This window comes from Hemiscyllium ocellatum, chromosome 15 (assembly GCF_020745735.1).
Source record: "Hemiscyllium ocellatum isolate sHemOce1 chromosome 15, sHemOce1.pat.X.cur, whole genome shotgun sequence".
Lineage (NCBI taxonomy): Eukaryota > Metazoa > Chordata > Chondrichthyes > Orectolobiformes > Hemiscylliidae > Hemiscyllium > Hemiscyllium ocellatum.
Window position 1 is genome coordinate 42,127,391 of NC_083415.1, and position 20,819 is coordinate 42,148,209.

General features: G+C 41.1%; 1 protein-coding gene across 4 annotated transcripts in view; it reads left to right on the forward strand.

The window, feature by feature from the left end:
* Window positions 1-20,819, forward strand: part of LOC132822963 (DNA (cytosine-5)-methyltransferase 3B-like) — a 289,466-nt gene that overhangs the window by 12,178 nt on the left and 256,469 nt on the right. For all 4 annotated transcript variants that reach the window (XM_060836414.1, XM_060836415.1, XM_060836418.1 and 1 more), the window contains exon 2: window positions 17,525-17,601. In XM_060836414.1, the coding sequence (XP_060692397.1) occupies window positions 17,548-17,601 (54 nt within the window). In that variant the 5' untranslated portion in view covers window positions 17,525-17,547. The remainder of the gene's footprint in view (window positions 1-17,524; window positions 17,602-20,819) is intronic.

A 20,819-nucleotide genomic window follows, 5' to 3' on the forward strand; every position in this document is an offset into this window, starting at 1 on the left:
CCAATATTTGACCTGATGTCATGAATCAATGTTGAAACCTTCCGGGACACACATCCCGGAAGCTACAGATTAAAAACTTTACAGGGATAGATTCGTCATTGTTGAGTGGCTTATCTGATCAGATTCCTTTCTTTTGACTTTCTCATGGTTCTACACAAGTGAATGGTCCATTAAGCCTTTTCAGGGTAAACCACATTGTTGTGGCTCTGGAGTTATATATATGCCAGACCAGATAAGGACAACAACTTTCCTTCCCTAAAGGACATTAGTGACTCAGATATATTTTTACAGCAATGGTTTCATAGTTGCCATTAAGCTAGTTCTTAAACTCCAGATTTTATTAATTGACTTCATGTTTCCACATCAGCCAAAGTGGGATTTGAACCTATATCGCCCAGAACATTAGCCTGGGCCTGTGAATTATTAATATTGTGATATTACCATTATGCCACTGCCTCATAAATAAACCCAATTCAAGAAAGAACAAATGAAACCAATGTGTTCAAGGTCAAATGCAACATTTTGTTTTAACGTTTAAGATCTCCAATTTTAGCCTTCACTCAGGAGCTGTAACAGTGAAATTTAGAATTGTATGGAACATGATGTTGGTAGTTGTTACTACAAATAGAAGGATTGTGCAGGGCAGTACATTACAGACAAGCTTCCATTCTAACTTATTAATGTTGATTTTTTCCGCAAACCTTTTAGATTGCAATAGGAGGATAACTTTACAAATGTTTACAAATTTTAGATGTTGCTTAAGTATACCTTTTACTTCTCTCTACTGCACATAGCTCATTTCTGTTAGATGTTATGAGTAACCAATTTTACGCAACAATTATTATATTAAACGTACTTTTTTTACTAAACTTCCACCAAAATATTTCTAACCGAGTGGATCTAAACTATCACCAAAACAAGTGACAAATTGTAAGCTTTTCTGAGAGCAGCCTATGCTTATAAGTGCGCTACAGGTTAATGTTTGTTTTATTTCTTTTCAACTTTCATTTTTTAAATTACTTTTAAATCTTGAGCTTTGACACAAAGTCACATGCATCAGTCTTTACAAATTACCCCTTCCCTGCGCCCTGGCCCCAAAAAGGTGTTTGTTCATAATTTGCACATTAAGGGCATGACTTGTAGTTGACAGTGTCGTGTTTTCCTCCTTCTATGTAAACAAAACTTTTTAAAGTATGTCTTTTTATGTAGATATTGGATAGTGCAGTTATATAGGTTGCTCAGTGCATTAGCTAGAAGATATGCAGTTTGATTGAAAACATCCTTTGGTTCTATTCCTGTATCAGCAATAGAAAATTACAGTTTTAGAAACATTCCAGTTCAGGGAGCCTGCACATTTTTACATAGGCAGATTATAATACAGGTTTACCCTCACAATACCTTTGCACTTCTCAGCTATACTGATGTTTAGAGCTAGCAAGTGGAGACTAGCCATTTTTCTTCAGAGGAAGTGAGAATAAATCGGAAGCGAGGGTTCAACCTGAGTCACACTTGAACTATGTAAAAAGGATGGTTTCATACCAATCTGAGTAAAATCTTACAAGCAGATTATAAACTATTTTCAACTAAAAATATCTTTAAACTGCAAAGGTGATCCATCCCTGACAAGAAACGTTGCAGACTAATTACCATAAATGAAAATTATAAACTACACTTTAAAGGAATAAACTTTCTAGTAGTCTTCTGCTGCCCATGTCCTTATTTGCGCCCATCCTATTTATCCATTACCCTTGTTTTTGTTGACTTGTGTTGCCTTCAAGTGAGAGAATTATTCAATTTGTTGTTTTAATTTTCGTCTTTGCTATTAGATATTCCGTATCCTTCCAATCTGAGAACTCTCAAATCTCTGTTCATTCCAATCCTGACTTCATATGCAACCCCAGTTTGAAACAAGGATCGATAGACATGTCTTTGGCTGCCAGGGCTTTAAGCTCTTTAATTCCTAAACCTCTCCACCCCATCTCCTGTTTTTCCATTTAAGATGCTCCTTAAAACCTGCCTCCTTGATCATGTATATTGTCACCACCCTAATACCTGCTGATGTGGCTTTGTGTCAAATTTGATGTACCCTCCTGTGAAGTGCCTTGGTTTGTTTTGTTGTGAAAAGTGATACAAAATTTGTTACAATCAGTTGAGAAGAAGTAAACTGACTTTTCAGCTTCCTCAGTTGGTTACATGTAAGTTTCTTTTAGCACAAGTCCATACTTTTCTCCAATTAAATTTAATTAGTTTTACTGTAATAAATAAGCCAATCATAATGAGTATAAAGTTGAAAAAGGATGTTATCTAGTACAAGAGAAATTAATATCTGCGGTGTGGAGTCCTGTACGGATACTTGAGGCATAATGTTTTACTTTGAGACTACAGTGGATTAATTAGTTTTGTGGATGTTGTCAGCAGTACCAAACGTTGCAGTTTTTAAAGTTTCAGGTTCTTTGATGGATCTTCATGGTCAGTACTGTCAACTGCACATTTTTCTCACTGAGAGAAAGTGAGAGAACCTTCTCGGCCTGTATTCTGTATTCTTTATTCCAGGGCTCTGGACCAAGAGCTTGAAAATGGGATTAATGTAGTCAGATCCTTTGACTGGGTAGACACAATGGGCCAAATGGCCTCCTTTTGTGCTGTAAACATCTGAGTCTATAAAATGTGATGTCAGGGCTGTTTAACTACCTTTATTTTTCAAATTGTAATAGCAGCCTCTTGGATTTTTAAAGGCGGGAGGGGGGTAGAATACTCCCTGCTACAATACCGATCTATAGCCTTTAGTTTCACATGTATTTGTAACTTCAGTCCTTTCATTTTTAAACAGCAGGACTCCTGGAAGTTTCTAGTAGAAAGAGCTTGTATTTTAATTGAAAAGAAATTAGTTCTGTCGTCTTGCTGGTCAGTGCTCTCTCTACAGTCAGTACTCATAAACTGATGCTGCCAATTGTCCACTAGTCCTACCATTCTATCTTTCTCCAATTTTAAGCCAAACTTGATTATTGTATAAGATTGAAAGGTTGGTCCATGTCACCATTATTATAATATTTTAAGTGTAAAGTTTTGTTATTCGATCCTGATTCAAAGTTAAAAATCACAGAACACCAGTATATAGTCCAACAGATTTATTTGGAAGCACTAGCTTTTGGAGCGTCGCTCCTTCATCAGGTGGCTGTGGAGGTTAAGAAGATGCTCACAGAATTTATAGCAAAAGGAGTCCAGTATCATGGAGATGTGATACAGTATACCATCTTAGATTAAAACTTTCAGCTTTTATAATAAGATATGCTGGTTTCTGTTCTTTTGCTATGTAAATCCCAGTTTTTAAAAAAATTATGTTCTCAAGAAAGCTCAGCTTTTTAAACAATAGGTGTGAAGTCTGTCTGTGTCCCAATGCTATGTCAAACTGACAAACCCTCTGTGTAGTTTTACAGTTTTACATAGATTCATGCAGATTTTGAGCAAAATAAAATATAATTCTACAAAAACAAATTCACCCCATAAGCTCATGTGTGCGCATGTGGGAGTGACAAATTGAGTGTGTATGAGTGCATGTGATACAGTGTGTGTGCATGTATGTGTGTGTCTGAGTTTGAGGGATATGTGTGAGAGGGTGCATGTGTTAGTGTGGGTGCAGGGGTTGTATGTGTGTGCATATGAGGGAGGGTCTGCTTGGGTGTGTGAGGGGAATGTATTGTGCAGTGGGGTCACCTGTAGTGTGGCATGAACCCAAGGTTGAGGCCATTTCCGTGGGTATCAAACTTTGCTATCAGCCTCTGCTCAGCCACTCTGTGTAGTTGTTTGTACTAAAGTCCGCCTTGGAGGATGATCGCCTAAAGTTCCGAGGCCAAATGTCCTGGACCACTGAAGTGTTCCCCAACTGAAAGGGAACGCTCCTGTCTGTTGATTGTTGTGCAGTGTCCATTCATCCATTGTTGTAGCGTCTGCTCAGTCTTGCCAATGTACCATGCCTCAGGGCATCCTTGTCTGCAGCGTAAGAGATAGACCACGTTGGCCGATTCACATGAGATGGTGGAAGGTATCCCCACATGGAACGGTGTTACAAGTATCGATACTCTGACATGTCTTGCAGTGGCTGCTGTGGTGGGGTTGTATGGTATTGTTGGCTTGAAGGCTGGACAGTTTGCTGTGAATCATGATCTGTTCAAAGTTTGGTGGTTGTTTAAAGACGAGAAGCAGAGGCATGGGGAAGGTCTTGGGAAGGTGCTCATCCTCATTTGATAATGTGTTGCAGGCTGTGAAGAACATGGCGTTGTCGTTCTGGCTCCTGGGAAGTACTGAACAACGAAGGGTACCCTGTGGGTTGCAACCAGTGCCCATCTCCCGAGGAGGTCATTACAGTTTCTCACTGTGGCACGTCAAAACTAGTGGTTGATGAGTTGAGCATCGCACCCTGTTCTTATGAGGGCATCCTTGAGAACTTTAAGGTGTCCGTCATGTTCCTCCTCATCCAAATAGATCCTGTATATGCAGAAGAGTTGTTCATAGAGGATAGCTGTTTTAATATGTTTCCTGTGGAAGCTAGAGAAGTATAACATCATGAGGTTATCCTGGGTTTTGTGGTGCATTGAGGTGCTGCGGTACTCATCCTTGATGGAGATGCATGTGTCCGACAATGAGACAGATACAAAAGAGTAGTCCATGGTAAGTCTGATGGTGGGATGAGACTTGTTGATATCACTGTGTAATTGTTTTAGTGACTGCTCACCATGGGTCCAGAGGAAGAAAATATCGTCAATATATCTGGTGTAAAGTGTTGGTTGAAGGTCCTGTTAAGAAAAGAAGTCTTGTTCGAACTTGTGTATAAAGATGTTGGCATATTAGGGTGCAAATTTGGTCACCATAGCTGTTCTGTGTGTCTGGATGAAGAGCTGCTTGTCAAAGGTGAAAATGTAGTGGTTGAGGATGAAGCAGATGAGTTGTAGCATGGTGCTCGGAGATTGGCACTTGTAGGTGTTGAGTACTGAGGCTGTTGCCGCGATGCCGTCATCATGGGGGATGCTGGTGTAGAGTGCTGACATGTCCATTGTGGTGATGAATGTTCCTGTTTCGACTGGTCCATGAGTACTGAGTTTCTGTAAGATATCTGCAGTGTCGCGACAGAAGCTGGGGGTCCCCTATACAATGGGTTTAAAGATGCCATTGACATAGTCAGAGAGGTTCTCACACAGGATCCCATTGCCTGATATGATGTGACATCCTGGTGTGTTGGCTTTGTGTATCTTCGGAAAGCATTAGAAGTCGTCCACACGAGAAGTATGTGGGATGGAGGCGCTTAGGGAACTCTGAAAAACTGGATCAAAAGTCCTGATCAATGTTTTTAGTTCACAGGTGTGCTGTTTGGTCGGATTGGCTGGTAGTTGCCTGTAGTGTTCCTGGTTGTTCAGTTGTTGATACACTTCCCTACAGTATTCTGTTCTATTCTGAATGACGATGGCTCCTCCTTTGTCTGCTGGCTTGATGATGATGTTCCGATTGGTTTTGAGAGCTTGGATGGCATTACGTTGTAATCAGGTGATGTTTTGCTCTACCTTGTGGGTGCAACTGATGAATCTGGCATTCACATACTTCCTGACGGTTTGAGCATACAAGTCAAGCCCATTTTATGCACTCTTAGTTTTGATTATGTGCTGTCCACCTCAGTACTCATGTACTTATGATATGAAAAACTGTTGCTTTTACATTTTGTTGATGTCTAAGTACAATGTTTGGCACCTTCTTTATATTCTTAACTCTGAATTCAGAGACCTTAACTTTCGCATTCCCATTATCTGTTGTACTGCTCATGCCCTAACTTTCTCATCATTTCCCCAATATTAACATTCAATCAAAGTTGAGCTCTTGTATCCTGATTTGGTCTATCTTAAATTAATTGATGTTTGTGCTAGAATTTCTTTCTCCATTTAATAATACAGAAGCCTCTAAAATTCCTATAGGACCTAAAGGTGGCTGACTGACAGCTTAACTAAACTAGGAAGAGGCAAGCCCAGTAGGAGAGGCATGGGATCATGTAGTGACATGGGGGGAAATCATTTGGGAGGTGGGGGGGGGGGTGGCAAGGAGCTAGAAACTAGAAACTAGAAACAAATGCAAGGTGGAGAATTTCAGGAGTACAAAACTGTAAGGAAGCATCAGGATTGAACCCATTTTTAATTGGAGAAGAACATACCTACAGTAAAACATAAAAGGAATTGAAAAAGAAAATAAGAAAATGCCATAATGTGCAGGTTTCTGAACAATCACTCCTGAGGCCTCAGGATCCAGCACTGAAGGCAATTCCTGTATGTTTATGGTTCTCTTACTGGTTGATTTGTCTTGTTTGAATTGTATGAAAAGAACTGATCCTAGTGTTGCTGCTTCAGTGATAAATGAACTTTGATTCTGAATATCAAAACTTCTTAGTATCCATAATTTAAAATTCATATTCGTGAAATTGATGGGGAATAAATGTAAATGTTGAGCTTCTATTTTACACAACTCTGCAGCATGCAAAGATCAGACATGCCTGTCAGTAGGGAAGAAGGAAGAAAGTGGATGAGGCGCAAGTTGCAAAGCACAGTGTATCAACCATCGGACCTTCTAATCATGAAACAATTTCTTCCTTCCTTAAGGTATCCTTTTTAAAGTAAATAGACCCAGAAGGCTCACTTTCAAGTACTGCATCAAAAATAGGGTTGGTAGCCTTACCACTCCATTAACACTGGCACTGTGGCCAGATGCATTTTGAAAGGAGTTGACTATTCAGTGTTCATGTGGTTGTAGTGATTATCCCCTTTTTAATGTTGAAATCTGGGATTCTGTGATTTAAATTGAACTTCAAAGAACACAGATTGACTGACTGTAAGTGGGCCTGTTAAAAGCAAGTTGTTTAGTTATTTTTGTGGGCTTTGGAGTATTCCTCAGTTTTCTCAAGACCTTAATCAAGATCATTTCTACCGTGGGACCCTCAGTCTTTGTGATCACAGCAGCTTGCCTCCCTCCACCTGGTTGTTGCCTATTTTTTGAGGACTTAATCTGGTGAGCCATACACACGGCCACCAGTCTGACTTTTTCCATATTTATGACTTTCATATTTTTCTGAAGCAGGTCCTTAAACCGATGAAAGCAACTTTCATGGCTCACCTAATTGTGCTGTCAAAGCTGTTTACTCTTAGACTCCAATTGTCAAATGAAGAATTTATTTGACTCAGCATTAAAAAGTTTTGATTACTGTGCCTGCCTGGTCTCTGATAAACAGAACTCCACAAACCCCTCTGAGAGAAACCATTTCTCCTTCTCTCAGTCTCCAAGTATAAGAGACCACGTTTTGAGTTTTTTGGAATATAAATTGGAAAGTGGAAGTAGGACATTGATGTACAGCTAAAAATATTCCAAGAGAGTACTCTTTTCTTCTGTAACTGAAGATCAAGTGTGATTGCGTAGTATACACTTTTGCTATGTAAGACCAAGGGTGGAATGTTATAGATGTCAGAACCACATAAGCTGTGGTGAGATTTGTGGTAGAATTGTGCAAAAGGTGTGGCGTGGCCTTTTTCAATGTTGGAAGCAATTTACTGCATCTTTTATGAATTTCGAACAGCAAGGTGGTATTTCAGTAGGCAATGGTGAGTTGCCAATGAAGAGAAATCATTGCTTAGTAAATAGCAAAACTCACTTCATTAATATTCAACTGTTACCTTGCGAAACAAGATGAGTAACCTAAACACCGAAATATTCTTGACAAGGAAGTCAGTGGTGGATCCGGTCACTTTAGCTTGCTGCTAGCTATGAGTGGCCTCCATGTTGCTCAGCACCAAACAGCATCTTCTGCACGATCCATGGACTTTAGCATGTTAGCATCTGACATTTGTCAACCCCTCAAAATCCTCACGGCACCTGTCTGATCCACGTGCAGGGCACTTAGGAAGCACAGACCTGCATTGCAAGATGCACCAGCAATCAGCATTGCTGCTGTGAGGACATAGTGCACAGGAGCAGGTGTCTAAATTTGACCAGGATGAATCATGGAGCTGCTCACTTAGTTCCTACTTGTATACTTGCAACATCCTTGCATCGCCTTGCCTGTTAACATGTAGGTGCTTTAGCCAGAGTTTAAGGGTTATCAGGACTGTCAATTAATGTGCTCTTTTGCACAGACACGCACTACAGATTGTTTGTTTATCTCTATCTGGCAGTGGCGATGTCTTGCTGCACACTAGGACCTCAATATGACACTACAGCATATGCCAGCTGCATGCACAATCAACACACTGCATTTTCATTCAACCAAATGGATGTGTTGGAATGTATGTGGGGATGGTAGTCATCAGTCAGGTCAGATACATGGAAACATACCCAGCTGCAAGTTGTCCTCCAAGCTGCTAACCATCCTGACTTGGAAATATATCACTGTTCCTTCGCTATCACTAGGTCAAAATCCTCGAATTTGCTCCCTAATGATATTGTGGGTCAACCCACAGCAGGTGGACTGCAATGGTTAAGAAGGCAGCTCATCACCACTTTCTCATGGGCAACTAGGGACAGGCAATAAATACTGGCCAGCCAGCGACACCCACATCCCACAAATATAAATGAAAAAATCATGAAATTGAAGAACAAGGATCTTGAATGAATAGATAGCGAAGATTGGTTGAATGCTCAAGAAACTGAGCATGTCAATTTGAAGTGATTGGAAAAAATCTAAAGTCGACATAAGGGAAGATATTTTGACAAAAGGTATGTAACTCTGGAATATGAGTGTAAGCAGATGGTGGAGGCAGGTTCAAAAGGGCAAGCATAGAAATATTTTGCAAGGAAAAGTGGGGTAGTTGGACGAGCTAATTTGCTCTTGTAGAAGGGGGACATGGGCTTAACAGGCTAAATGGCTTGTTCTGTTCTATTATTTTTCTGTTTATATGACCATTGGACTTGGGTGAGTTTTTTGATGATGCTATGGGATATATTTTTACTACCACCTTCAATTTCTGTGAATTCGAAGTGCGTCCTTCATTCCATTTAAAATGGTACAGTTTAATTTCTATTGCCTCCTTACTTTTTTTCTGCCAAGGGGTGGCAGGGTGGCTCAGTGGTTAGCACTGCTGCCTCACAGCATCAGGGTCCTGGATTCAATTCCAGCTTTGGGTGACTGGCTGTGTGGAGTTTGTACATTCTCCCAGTGTCTGCGTGGGTTTCCTCTGGGTGCTCTGATTTCCTCCCATAGTCCAAAGATGTGCAGATCAGGTGAATTGGCCATGCTAAATTGCCCATACTGTTAGGTGCATTAGTCAGAGGGAAATGGGTCTGGGTGGGTTACTCTTCAGAGGGCCGTTGTGGAATGGTAGGGCTGAAGGACCTGTTTCCACACTGTAGGGAATCTAATCTAATCTAAAAATGCAAAGCTTGGTTAGAGATTTAAAAAAAAACTGCAGATGTTGGAATCCAAAATAGACAAGCAGGAGGCTCAAAGAACACAGCAAACCAGGGAGCATCAGGAGGTGCCGAACCCGACGTTTTGTGTGTAATGCTTCTTCAATCCTGAAGAATCGAAACATCGATTTCTGCATCTCCTGACACTGCCTGGCTTGCTCTGTTATTCCAGCCTCCTGCCTGTCTATAATGCAAAGCTTACCATGTTTAATAGATTTTGAAGATTATATTTTCTAGTTTCAGTGAATGGTTTACTGTGGAAATGTTACGAGGTTAAATTATAATTGCTGCATTTATCTCTGAGCCATGATTCCTGGATTCATGTCCCACCTGCTCCAGAAGTGTGTAATAATCTCTGAACAGTTTGCTTAGAAATATATCTACAAATCTGTATCATTATATTACTCTTGATTGACATTGCATATGGCGAATTGTTCCTTTGTGCTATTGGGAGATTGCTACCATTATTCTCTTCTTGGAAAACATAGTTGATTGTCTTTTGCTTCAAAAATCTGTGGGTGGGATGGTGTCAGGTATGTATAATGATATGTATTTGTGCGCTTGTATGTAGGGTAACAACACTAGAGGGACCCTTGTGAAGGCAATATTGTAGAAATCCTGAAATACCTGTAGTCACTGCATTACCACACCATCTGAATGTTCATAAAACATTACAGGTAGACTTTGAAATGCTTGATAGGAAGTATTTTGAAAATAATGCCCTAATGTCTCTGATGTGCTGGAGTTTTTAAAGGAGGGCTGGCAGATTTCGAGAGGCTTTTTCACCACCAATGAACTGGCAGTTAATCTTTGTGATGTTCAACGTTTGACAGACAGCTATTATTGCCACATCCTGGGATCCACAGTAGTACCATGAATCGTCATATGCACACTCTTGACCTCTCTCCAAAAGCATCACATCACGCTGGCTTAGGGCTGCACCATTCCCTAGTCCCACTTCATCCTCCGACTCATTCAGCATTTTTACCAGAATCTTTTCCTTATACTTTCAGGCATCAAGGCACTAAAGATGCAAAAACTTAGAGATACCCACGGCCCTCTGCACATTCCTTGCGTCGTCTTCTCACTGATTCCATCTCTCCCCCTGACCACATCTCCTGGGTGTGTATTCGCAATCCGCCCTGATCTCCTGCTCTCTCATACTCAACATTATGTCTTCAACAGAGGTCTCTGTTATACCCCTCTTTGTCCCCACTTTATTGAATTTCTGACACAACATGACATTGAACTCTTCTTCAATTGCCTTTTCCTCTGTGCCCATTTCTTTGGACAAGAGTCCTTGCCTCATCCTGCAGACCCCTTCGCTCATCTCCAACACTCTCCCTCCACCTGAATCCCTCCTTCTGGCCTTTTTCCTGCACCCGACCTGTTAATTGAGCACTGTGGATGTGACATTGGTCACTTCAATTTCTCTGCTCCCTCCTTTGCCATTTCAACCTATCCTCCAGAGAACTGATTGTACTCCATGCTCTCAGATTCAACCCTGACTGTGTAATTAAACCTGTTGGTAAGGGTTGTTGTCTGGTGGACTGACCATTACATTGCAGAGGCTGAGCGCTAGCTCTCATTTACCTTCTCCTATCTTCCTCTGGACCATGACCCCACGATGGAACATTAGGTCACTGTATCAAATACGGTCACCAATCTAATTTCATCTGTTGATCTCCTCCCCACCTCAAACTACCTCCAAGCTGATAGTTCCCCCAAATCTGCACAGCTCACTTCTACCTCCTTCCCAAAATCCAGAAACAGGACTGCCTTGGTAGACTCACTGACTCTGCCTAGTTCTGCCCCACTGAACTCATCTTCCTACTCTATCTTTTCTCCCTTGGTCCAATTCCTACCCATTAACAGCCACAATTCCTCTGAGACTTTACACCAGTTTCAGAAATTCGAGCTTGCGAGCACCAGCTGCCTCTGGTTTACCATAGACATGTGGCTCCTTTACATGATCAGCAAGATGGTCTCAGGGCTGTCGACTTCTTCCTGAAACAAATGCCTGAACCGTCCCCATTCACCACCAGCCTCCTCCGCTATATGAGCTTGTCCCCACCCTGAACAGCTTCACTTTACCTCTTCTCGTTTTCTTCAGATCAGAGGAGTGGCCATAGATACCCGCATGGACCCCAGTTATGCCTGTCTCTTTGTGGGATACATTCCTCATTCCAGTCCTATTTCACACCTACCAATAACTCTTTTCCTGGAATATCAATGATATCATCAGTGCTGCTTCCTCTTTCATCCAGAGTTCAAAGAATTTATTGATTTCGCTTCTAATTTCCACTCTGCCCTCACTTTCACCTGGTCCATCTCTGACTCCTCCCTTCCTTTCCTTGACATCTCTGATTCCATTTCTGGGGATAGGCTGGCCACCAATATCTACTGTAAACCCACTGCCACAATGACATTAACTCTACGTCCTCACACCCTGCTTCCTTTTTAGACTCTATTCCAATCTTATAGTTCCTCTGTCCACATTGCCAACTTCAACGAGGGAGCCTCCTGAAATGTCTACCTACTTCCTCAACTAATGATTCTGCAGCACCATGGTCTACAGGGCCCTGAGCCGGATCCAACACATCTCCCACACTTCGGTCCCTCACACCCCTTCCTCCTACTACAGCGATAGGATCCCCCTTGTCCTTACCTACCATTCCACCAACATCCATATCCGGAGATCAGAGCCGCTATTTCTGCCACCTCCAGTGATATGCCATCACCAGCCATCTATACCCCTCCCCTTGCCTCCCTCGTCTGCCTTCCGTAGGGACTGTTCCCTCTTGGACACCCCGTGGTCCACTCTTCCTTCACTCGCAACACTCTGCCTCCCCACTGCCCCACAGCACCTTCCTCTGCATTCGCTGAAGGTGTAACACCTGTCCATTTGCTTCCTCCCTCCTCAGTATCCAAGCGCCCAAACATACCTTCCAGGTGAAACAGGGCTTTATCTGCATTTGCAGTTTATTGCATTCGCTGCTCACAATGTGGTTTCTTCTGCATTTGGGAAACGAAACATACACTGAGTGACTGCTTCACAAAACAACTACACACTGTCTGCAAAAAGACCCTGAGGTTCCAGTTGCCTTCCACTATAACACACCATCCTTTTCCCTGGCAGCATCTCTGCCTCAAGCTTGCTGCAGTGCTCCAGTGAAGCTCAGTGCAAGCTGGAAGAACAACACCTCATTTTCTACCAAGGGACCCTGCAGCTTTCTGGACTCAATACATAATTCGACAACTTAAGAACTTAAGGTCTCCTACGTACTTACCTCAACCCCTACCTCACAGCCAACCATTATACACAACCTATTACTAGCCATTTACAGTCCCCATTAATAGCTATTCACTCTCCTAGGATTGTTATCCACTCCTTTGTCTGTCCAACTATTCTTCTCTCTCTTTGGTCTCTATTTCCATCTATTTTTTACTCCTTATTCCCTTCCCCCACCCTAACTTCTCTATATAAACCATTTTCTTAGCTTCCATCAGTTCTGAGGAAGAGTCACTCAACCCAAAATGTTAACTCTGATTTCTCTCCACAGGTGCTGCCAGAACTGCTGAGCTTTTCCAGCAATTTCTGTTTTTGTTTCTGATTTACAGCAACTGCAGTTTTTTTGATTTTTAACTGGCAGTTAAAGTTATTGAAGAGCATAAGAGGTACAGTTAGTAAGTTTGCAGATGACACCAAAATTGGAGGTGTAGTGGACAGCAAAGAGGGTTACCTTAGATTACAACAGGATCTTGACTAGATGGGCCAATGTGCTGAGAAGTGGCAAATGGAGTTTAATTCAGATAAATGCGAGGTGCTGCAATTTGGGAAAGCAAATCTTAGCAGGACTTATACACTTAATGGTAAGGTCCTAGGGAGTGTTGCTGAACAAAGAGACCTTGGAGTGCAAGTTCATAGCTCCTTGAAAGTGGAATCGCAGGTAGATAGGATAGTGAAGAAGGCATTTGGTATGCTTTCCTTAATTGGTCAGAGTATTGCGTACAGGAGTTGGGAGGTCATGTTGCAGCTGTGCAGGACATAGGTTAGGCCACTGTTGGAATATTGTGTGCATTTCTGGTCTCCTTCCTAGTGAAAGATGTTGTGAACCTTGAAAGGGTTCAGAAAAGATTTACAAGGATGTTGCCAGGGTTGGAGGATTTGAGCTATAGGGAGAGGCTGAACAGGCTGGGGCTGTTTTCCCTGGAGCGTTGGAGGCTGAGGGGTGACCTTATAGAGGTTTACAAAACTATGATGGGCATGGGTAGGGTAAAGAGACAAAGTTTTTTTCCCTATGGTTGGGGAGACCAGAACTAGAGGGCATAGGTTTAGGGTGAGAGGGGAAAGATATAAAAGAGACCTAAGGGGCAACTCTTTCACGCAGAGGGTGGTATGTGTAATGAATGAGCTGCCAGAGGAAGTGGTGGAGGCTGGTACAATTGCAACATTTAAGAGGTATTTGGATGGGTAAATGAATAGGAAGGGTTTGCAGGGATATGGGTCGGGTGCTGGCAGGTGGGACTAGATTGGGTTGGGTATCTGGTCGGCATGGACGGGTTGGACCGAAGGTTCTGTTTCCATGTTGTACATCTCTGTGACTCTAAGAGCGTTATCAGGTTGGAGGGGCAAAGAATGAGTCTGGACCTGATGGAAACATAAAAGGTTTTTTGCTGGCCTACAGTCTTGGAGGGAAAAATGACAGGGCAGGTCAGACTGAGGTATTCGTGTGGTGGCACAAAGTTGCCATTAAGTAGCAAATGAGAGAGCATTTGAGCACTTCTTTGGACTTTGAGGCTTCTGGTGTCCTGTCTGCTGTATTGTGCAAAGCAATGGCAATCTCAATCAAAGCAATGTTTAATCTTTAAAACCACTCCCATTGAGCCAGGTTACACACAAGCTGCAGCTGGTACCACTAAAAGATTGTCAGTGTGGTATCTGCCCTATCTGGCACCATGTCAGTCACTGGTGTGCACTAAGATGGGACTTAGAAACAATCTATGCATCAGCTTCTGACCGCGGATTGAAAATGCAACCCAACAAATTTAAATATCATGAATTCAAACCACGTTCCAGAGATTTGAATACATCATGCAACCTAACTTTTCTGTGTAACCCTGAGACATTTTTGTCCTTTTAGAAATGGCATTTTAAAAAATAAAACATTAAACTGAGGTCCTATTTATTTGCTCAAGCTGAATGTAGAGGATTCTGTGACACAATTTAAATAAGATCAACGGAAAACTTGTTTATCTTCACTAAAACAGATTATCTGAATATTTATCCCATTGTCAGTCATACAGCACAGAAATGGATCCTTTGGTTCAACCAGTATATGCCGAACACAATTTCAAACCAAACTAGTCCTCCCTGCCTGCTCCTGTTTGTGGGATACTGCTTTGCATAACCTGGCTGTCATAGACTCTTTTACAACAGTGGCTACAGTTTTAAAACAAAATAATTTATGGACTGTGAATCATTTTTTGACATCCAGAGGATAGGAAAGACACTGTTTTATTGCAAGTTCGTTCTTTATTTATGGTTGATGGAAAAAAGTCACTTTCATGAATATTGATTAAAATCTCTGTGTACGAGTTGAGGCAACAACCTTTGTAATGTTTGAGAAAACGTAATGTTCAGATAAGACAAAATGTATATTTTCCTAAATCAAATTTGAAGTCTCCTCCTTTGTACAAAAAATAAATTCTGGAAAAAATGGGCATTGATAGCTAGGGTGACAAATATTTAATATCTCTTGTTGAACTTAACCTGCTAATAGAATCACACAGCATGGAAACAGATACTTTCGGTCTCACCCATCCATGCTGACCAAGTTTCCCAAACTAAATTAGTCCCATTTCCCTGCACTTGGCCCATATTCTTCTAAACTTTTCCTAATTCATGTACTGTCCAACTGTCTCTTAAATGTTGTAATTGTTCCTGCACCTACCACTTCCTCTGGCAGCTCATTCCAGATATGAACCAGCCTCTGTGTGAAAACATTGTCCTTCTGTCCCTTTTAAACCTCTTGCCTCTCATCTTAAATTATACCCTCTAGTTTTGAACATCCAGCCACGAGGAAAAGATTTTTTGCTATTTACCTTATCAGTGCTCCGCATGATTTTATAAACCTCTATAAGGTCATCCTTCAACCTTCTAGTCTCCAGTGGAGCTTATCCAGCCTCTCCTGAAACTCAAGTCCTCCAATCCCAGTAACATTGTTGTTTTCTGCACTCTCTCTAGTTTAATAATATCCTTCCCATACCAGGGCATCCAGAACTGTACACAGTAGTTCAAAATGGCCTCACCAATGTCTTATAAAACTCTAACATGACATTCCAATTCCGAAAATCAATGGTATGAGTGATAAAGACAAGCATTCCAAATACCTTTTTTATCACCCTGTCTATTTGTGATACAACTTTTGAAGAACTATGTACCTGAACTCCTAAGTCCTTCAGTTCTAAAATACTCCACAGGGTCCTATATTCACTATGTAAGTCCTGCCCTTGTCCGAGTTACCAAAATGCAACATCTAGCATTTATCTAAATTAAACTTAATCTGCCACTCTTCAGCCCATTGGCCTGATTGATCACCTTTGACAACCTTAGTCACTGTCTACTGTCCTAGCAATTTTGGAGTTATCTGAAAACTTACTAACCATGATTCCTATATTCTCATTCAGATTGTTTATATAATTGACAAACGAGTTATCTTGAATGACTTCAGCTTGTTGAGCAGATATTATAGTTGAATCGTAAATATGGAGTTCTAAGAATTTGACCCTGTGTTCAGGAGTTGTGTTTAGGATGATGGCGTTTTGCATGTAGAAGTGTGTGAAGTTACCATTTTTTAAAAAAGGTTGCAAACTTATGCTTGTTATCTTGTGCCACTTAACATGCAAAAGTTTCTTTATAAATGAATGCATTTCTTATGTAATGTGGCTTTAATTTTATGTGAGGATTGCATTTTGGTCCCCTTATCTAATGAAGGATATAGTGACGTTGCAATAGTCCAACGTTCACTGGGTTGATTCTGGATATGGAGAGGTTTTCTAATGAGTAGAAGTTGAATATGTTGACTTTGCACAAAATGGAGTTCAAAAGAATGAGAGAAGACAATATTGAAGCATATAAGATTCTCAAGAGGCTTGAGAGGGTAGATGAAGAGAGATTATTGTCCCCTTTTAGGAGAGTGTGGAATGATACAGCATATTCTCAGAGTAACTGGTTGCCCATTTAAGACACAGATGAGGAATTTCTCCTGAGAGTGATGAATCTATAGAATTCTTTATCACAGAGGGCTGGTGAGGCTGGGTTGTTAAATATAAAAGAAGGTCGAGATAGCCAAATTTTTAATCCGGAAGGAAGCAAGGATGCTGGGTAAAAGGCGATATGTAGAGCTGTGGAATATGAGATCAGCTATGATTTCATTTAATAGCTGAGAAGACTTGAGGGACCAAATGGTGGCCTTCTGATTAGAAATCTTATAGTCTAACTATTGATGATGTTGATGAGTTCTTCCCATTCTATTTCTGTGTGAGTCAGCAAAAGTGCAGAAGATATTATTGCAATGTGGCTGCATCACTGAATAAATGAGTTAACAAGAATGACAAAGGAACCCTTGAAATCTGAAAAGTGATTCTTGTAAATCAAAAAAGTAGCCCTAAAGTAAAACTTGAAGAAACCTTTGGGAATAAAAATGTTCTCTGGTCAGTTGGGACATGGACTGGGGTAGTTTGGCATGGATGGGGCATGAAGAGTGTTGAGAGGGTGAGAAGTTGAGGGCTGTTTTATTGTCTCTTTCTCAAAATGCTGGTGTACTGAGGCCAGCCTTTTGCCCATTCCACATCTGCATCTAGTCAGCTGCAAACATTTTCTGGGGTCACCCCCAACTGTTTCCATTAAACTTGCCCTCCACAACTATCACTGTCACCAGAACGAAAATCCAGAATGCCGTCTCCTGGGTCAAGTTTCTAGGGCTGGCAATTGTCTTGAATGTGCCAAAGTTTATGGTTTAAATTTATCAGTGTTTTATCCAGAATGTCAAAAACCCCATAAACTAATTTAATCTTTGTGGTTTATAAACAGATTACGAATAAGAGAGGCTGACAATGAAATCTAACGACTGTAACTCAGAAAGTATTGGTAACATCAGCAAGCTACAGGTAATGGCAGAATCTTTTATCTTCCATCTATCAGTGACTTGCCTTTATGGAAGTATTCAACATAAATATTCAACATAAATGTGAATGTTTTAAACTGTTACGTTTGGAGACTGGTGAGAGCAAATTCAGCCATGTTTATGAAGATAAAATACCTTCTGTGCTATATCTGCCTGGTTTCCTGCTGTGCTTAACTTGGGAATGATTGATGCTTGACAGTAAGTGCTAAAAGTGATAAGTGTACTATTCTTAAGCATAGACATCCCTTTTGCTAATGAAGAAGATAATCTAGCCATGTGAACAGAGGCATTAAAAATTGAAACAGAATTGCAATTATTTTCAGGAGAAGTGAATTCAAGCATGGTAATTTTAAAGCAAATTGAGCAAGACAGCACTCTTAATGCAGGTATTGCATGTATAGAATGAGTTAGAGATGTTTTATACAATACAGTTCTATAACTTCAACTTTGAACTCTTCTTGTAAGGTTGTTCACTGGGAGCATAAGCATGTTGAATACTAATTTTAGATGCCAGTGGATGGTGATTTGAGTCGATCATTATTGTAATTTAACATACACAGCAGGTTCTGACCTGTTAGGGTTAGCCATAAAAGTGGAATGTGTACAGGTTTCAGTTGCCAAAATGAGTGATGCTGCATTTTACTGAAAACGGTAGCCTTGCATGTAAAGACGTGTTTGATGTGATACAATAATTGAGTTAGACAGCTGCAGTGACAGTACAGTTGCATATTAAACAGAAGGCTCTCTGTTTTCATCACCTGCACTATTAGTGTAGTGTCTTGCAGTTTATTTCAGATATCTTTCTTCACTAAACTATCAAAGTATGTCTTTTCAGTATTTTTTTTGGATGTGCAAGCTGTTCCATACTTCCTCTTTATATTTATCCCTTTGTTTTTGAATGCATGGTAAGAGAAAGAGGTCAAGAGGAAACAAGAAGAGAAATGTTGAGCAAGGTGAAAAGGCCAAGAAAAAAACAAAGTAGGAATTTGCAACCAGGTTTGAAAATGAACCAAGTTACGCAGAGAGTTGGAAGAATTATGAACTGTATTGGCGACAGAAATATAGTGGAAATGCAACATTACAGAATTCAAATTAGTTGTGCTAAATAGCTAGGTGCTACGATAATGCCTGTTGAATGAGAGAAATGAATGTGTGCTGAAAGACTGGTGTGGGAGAAGTAGGTTGTAGGATGTGGGGCACTGTCATCAGTACTGGGGAATATGGGATCTGTATAGTTGGACGTGAAATTCTGGTCTCCTTCCTAGTGGAAAGATGTTGTGAAACTTAAAAGGGTTCAGAAAAGATTTACAAGGATATTGCCAGGGTTGGAGAATTTGAGCTATCGGGAGAGGTTGAACAGGCTGGGGCTGTGTTCCCTGGACTCCCCCACCCCAGGGAAAAGACTTTGTCTATTTAACCTATTTCTGCTCCTCATGATGTTATAAACCTCTATAAGGTCATCCCTCAGCTTTCAAGGAAAAAAGCCCCAGTACAGCTGCAAAATGACCTCCCGTACAGCTGCAAAATGACCTCCTAACTTCTATACTCAAGATTTTGACCAATAAAGGAAAGCATACCAAATGCCTTCTTCACCAGCCTATCCACCTGCGACTCTACTTTCACGGAACTATGAACCTGCCCTTCAGGGTCTCTTTGTTCGGCAACACTCCCTCGTCCCTTACCATTAAGTGTATAAGTCCTGCTAAGGTTTGCTTTCCCAAAATGCAGCACCTCGCATTAATCTAAATTAAACTCCATTTGCCACTTCTCAAACCATTGCCCTGTCTGATCAAGATCCCATTGTAATCTGAGGTAATCTTCGTTGCTGTCCACTACACCTCCCAATTTTGGCGTCCTCTGCGAACTTGCTAACCATACCTCTTATGCTCACATCCGAAGCATTTATGTAAATGACAAAAAGTAGTGGACCCAGCACCAAGCCAGTTCTGTATCCAAATGGCTAGTTCTCCCTGTATACCATGAGATCGAACCTCGCTAACCAGTCTCCCATGGGGAACCTTGTCGAATGCCTTACTGAAGTCCATATAGATTACACCTGCTGCTCTGCCCTAATCAATTCTTTGTTACTTCAAAAAACTCAATCAACTTGGTGAGACATGATTTCCCATGCACAATGCCATGTTGACTATCCCTAATCAGTAGTTGCCTTTCCAAATACATGTACATCCTGTCCCTCAGGATTCCCTCCAACAACCTGTCCACTGCTGACGTCAGGGTCACCGGTCTATAGTTCCCTGGCTTGTCCTTACCACCCTTCTTAAATAGTGGCACCATGTTAGCCAACCTCCAGTCTTCCGGCACCTCACGTGTGACTATCGATGATACAAATATCTCAGCAAGGAACCCAGCAATCACTTCTCTAGCTTCCCACAAAGTTCTAGGGTACACATGATCAGATCCTGGGGATTTATTCACTTTAATGTGTTTCAAGACATCCATCACTTCCTCCTCTGTAACATGGAAATTTTTCAAGATGTCACCATCTATTTCCCTACATTCTATATCTTCTATGTCTTTTTCCACAGTAAAACTTATACAAAACACTCATTTAGTATCTCCTCCATCTTCTGCAGCACCACACAAAGGCCGCCTTGCTGATCTTTGAGGGGCCCTATTCTCTCCCTAGTTACCCTTTTGTCTTTAATGTACTTGTTAACACCCTTTGCATTCTCCTTAACTCGACTTGTCAACACCCTTTGCATTCTCCTTAACTCGACTTGTCAAAGCTATGTGTCCCCTTTTTGCCCTCCTGATTTCTCTCTTAAGTATACTCCTACTGCCTTTATACTCTTCTAAGAATTCACTCCATCTATCCTGTCTGTACCTGACATACACTTCCTCCTTCTCCTGAACCAAACCCTCAATTTCTTTAGTCATCCAGCATTCCCCACACCTACCAATCTTTCCTTTCACCCTAACAGGATTATACTGTCTCCGGACTGTCGTTATCTCAGTTCTGAAGACTTGCTATTTTTCAGCTGACCCTTTACCTGAACATTTTTCAATCAGCTTTTGAAAGTTCTTGCCTAATATTGTCAAAATATGCTTTTGTCTTCAATATAGGAGACATAAAAAATCCCAGCAGTAGCTATAAATCAGGAGGTGGATGGAAGGAAAAATATTTCAAAATGGTGAAATGATAATCAACAGGGAAATGCTGAGCAAAGTGATGGAGCTGCA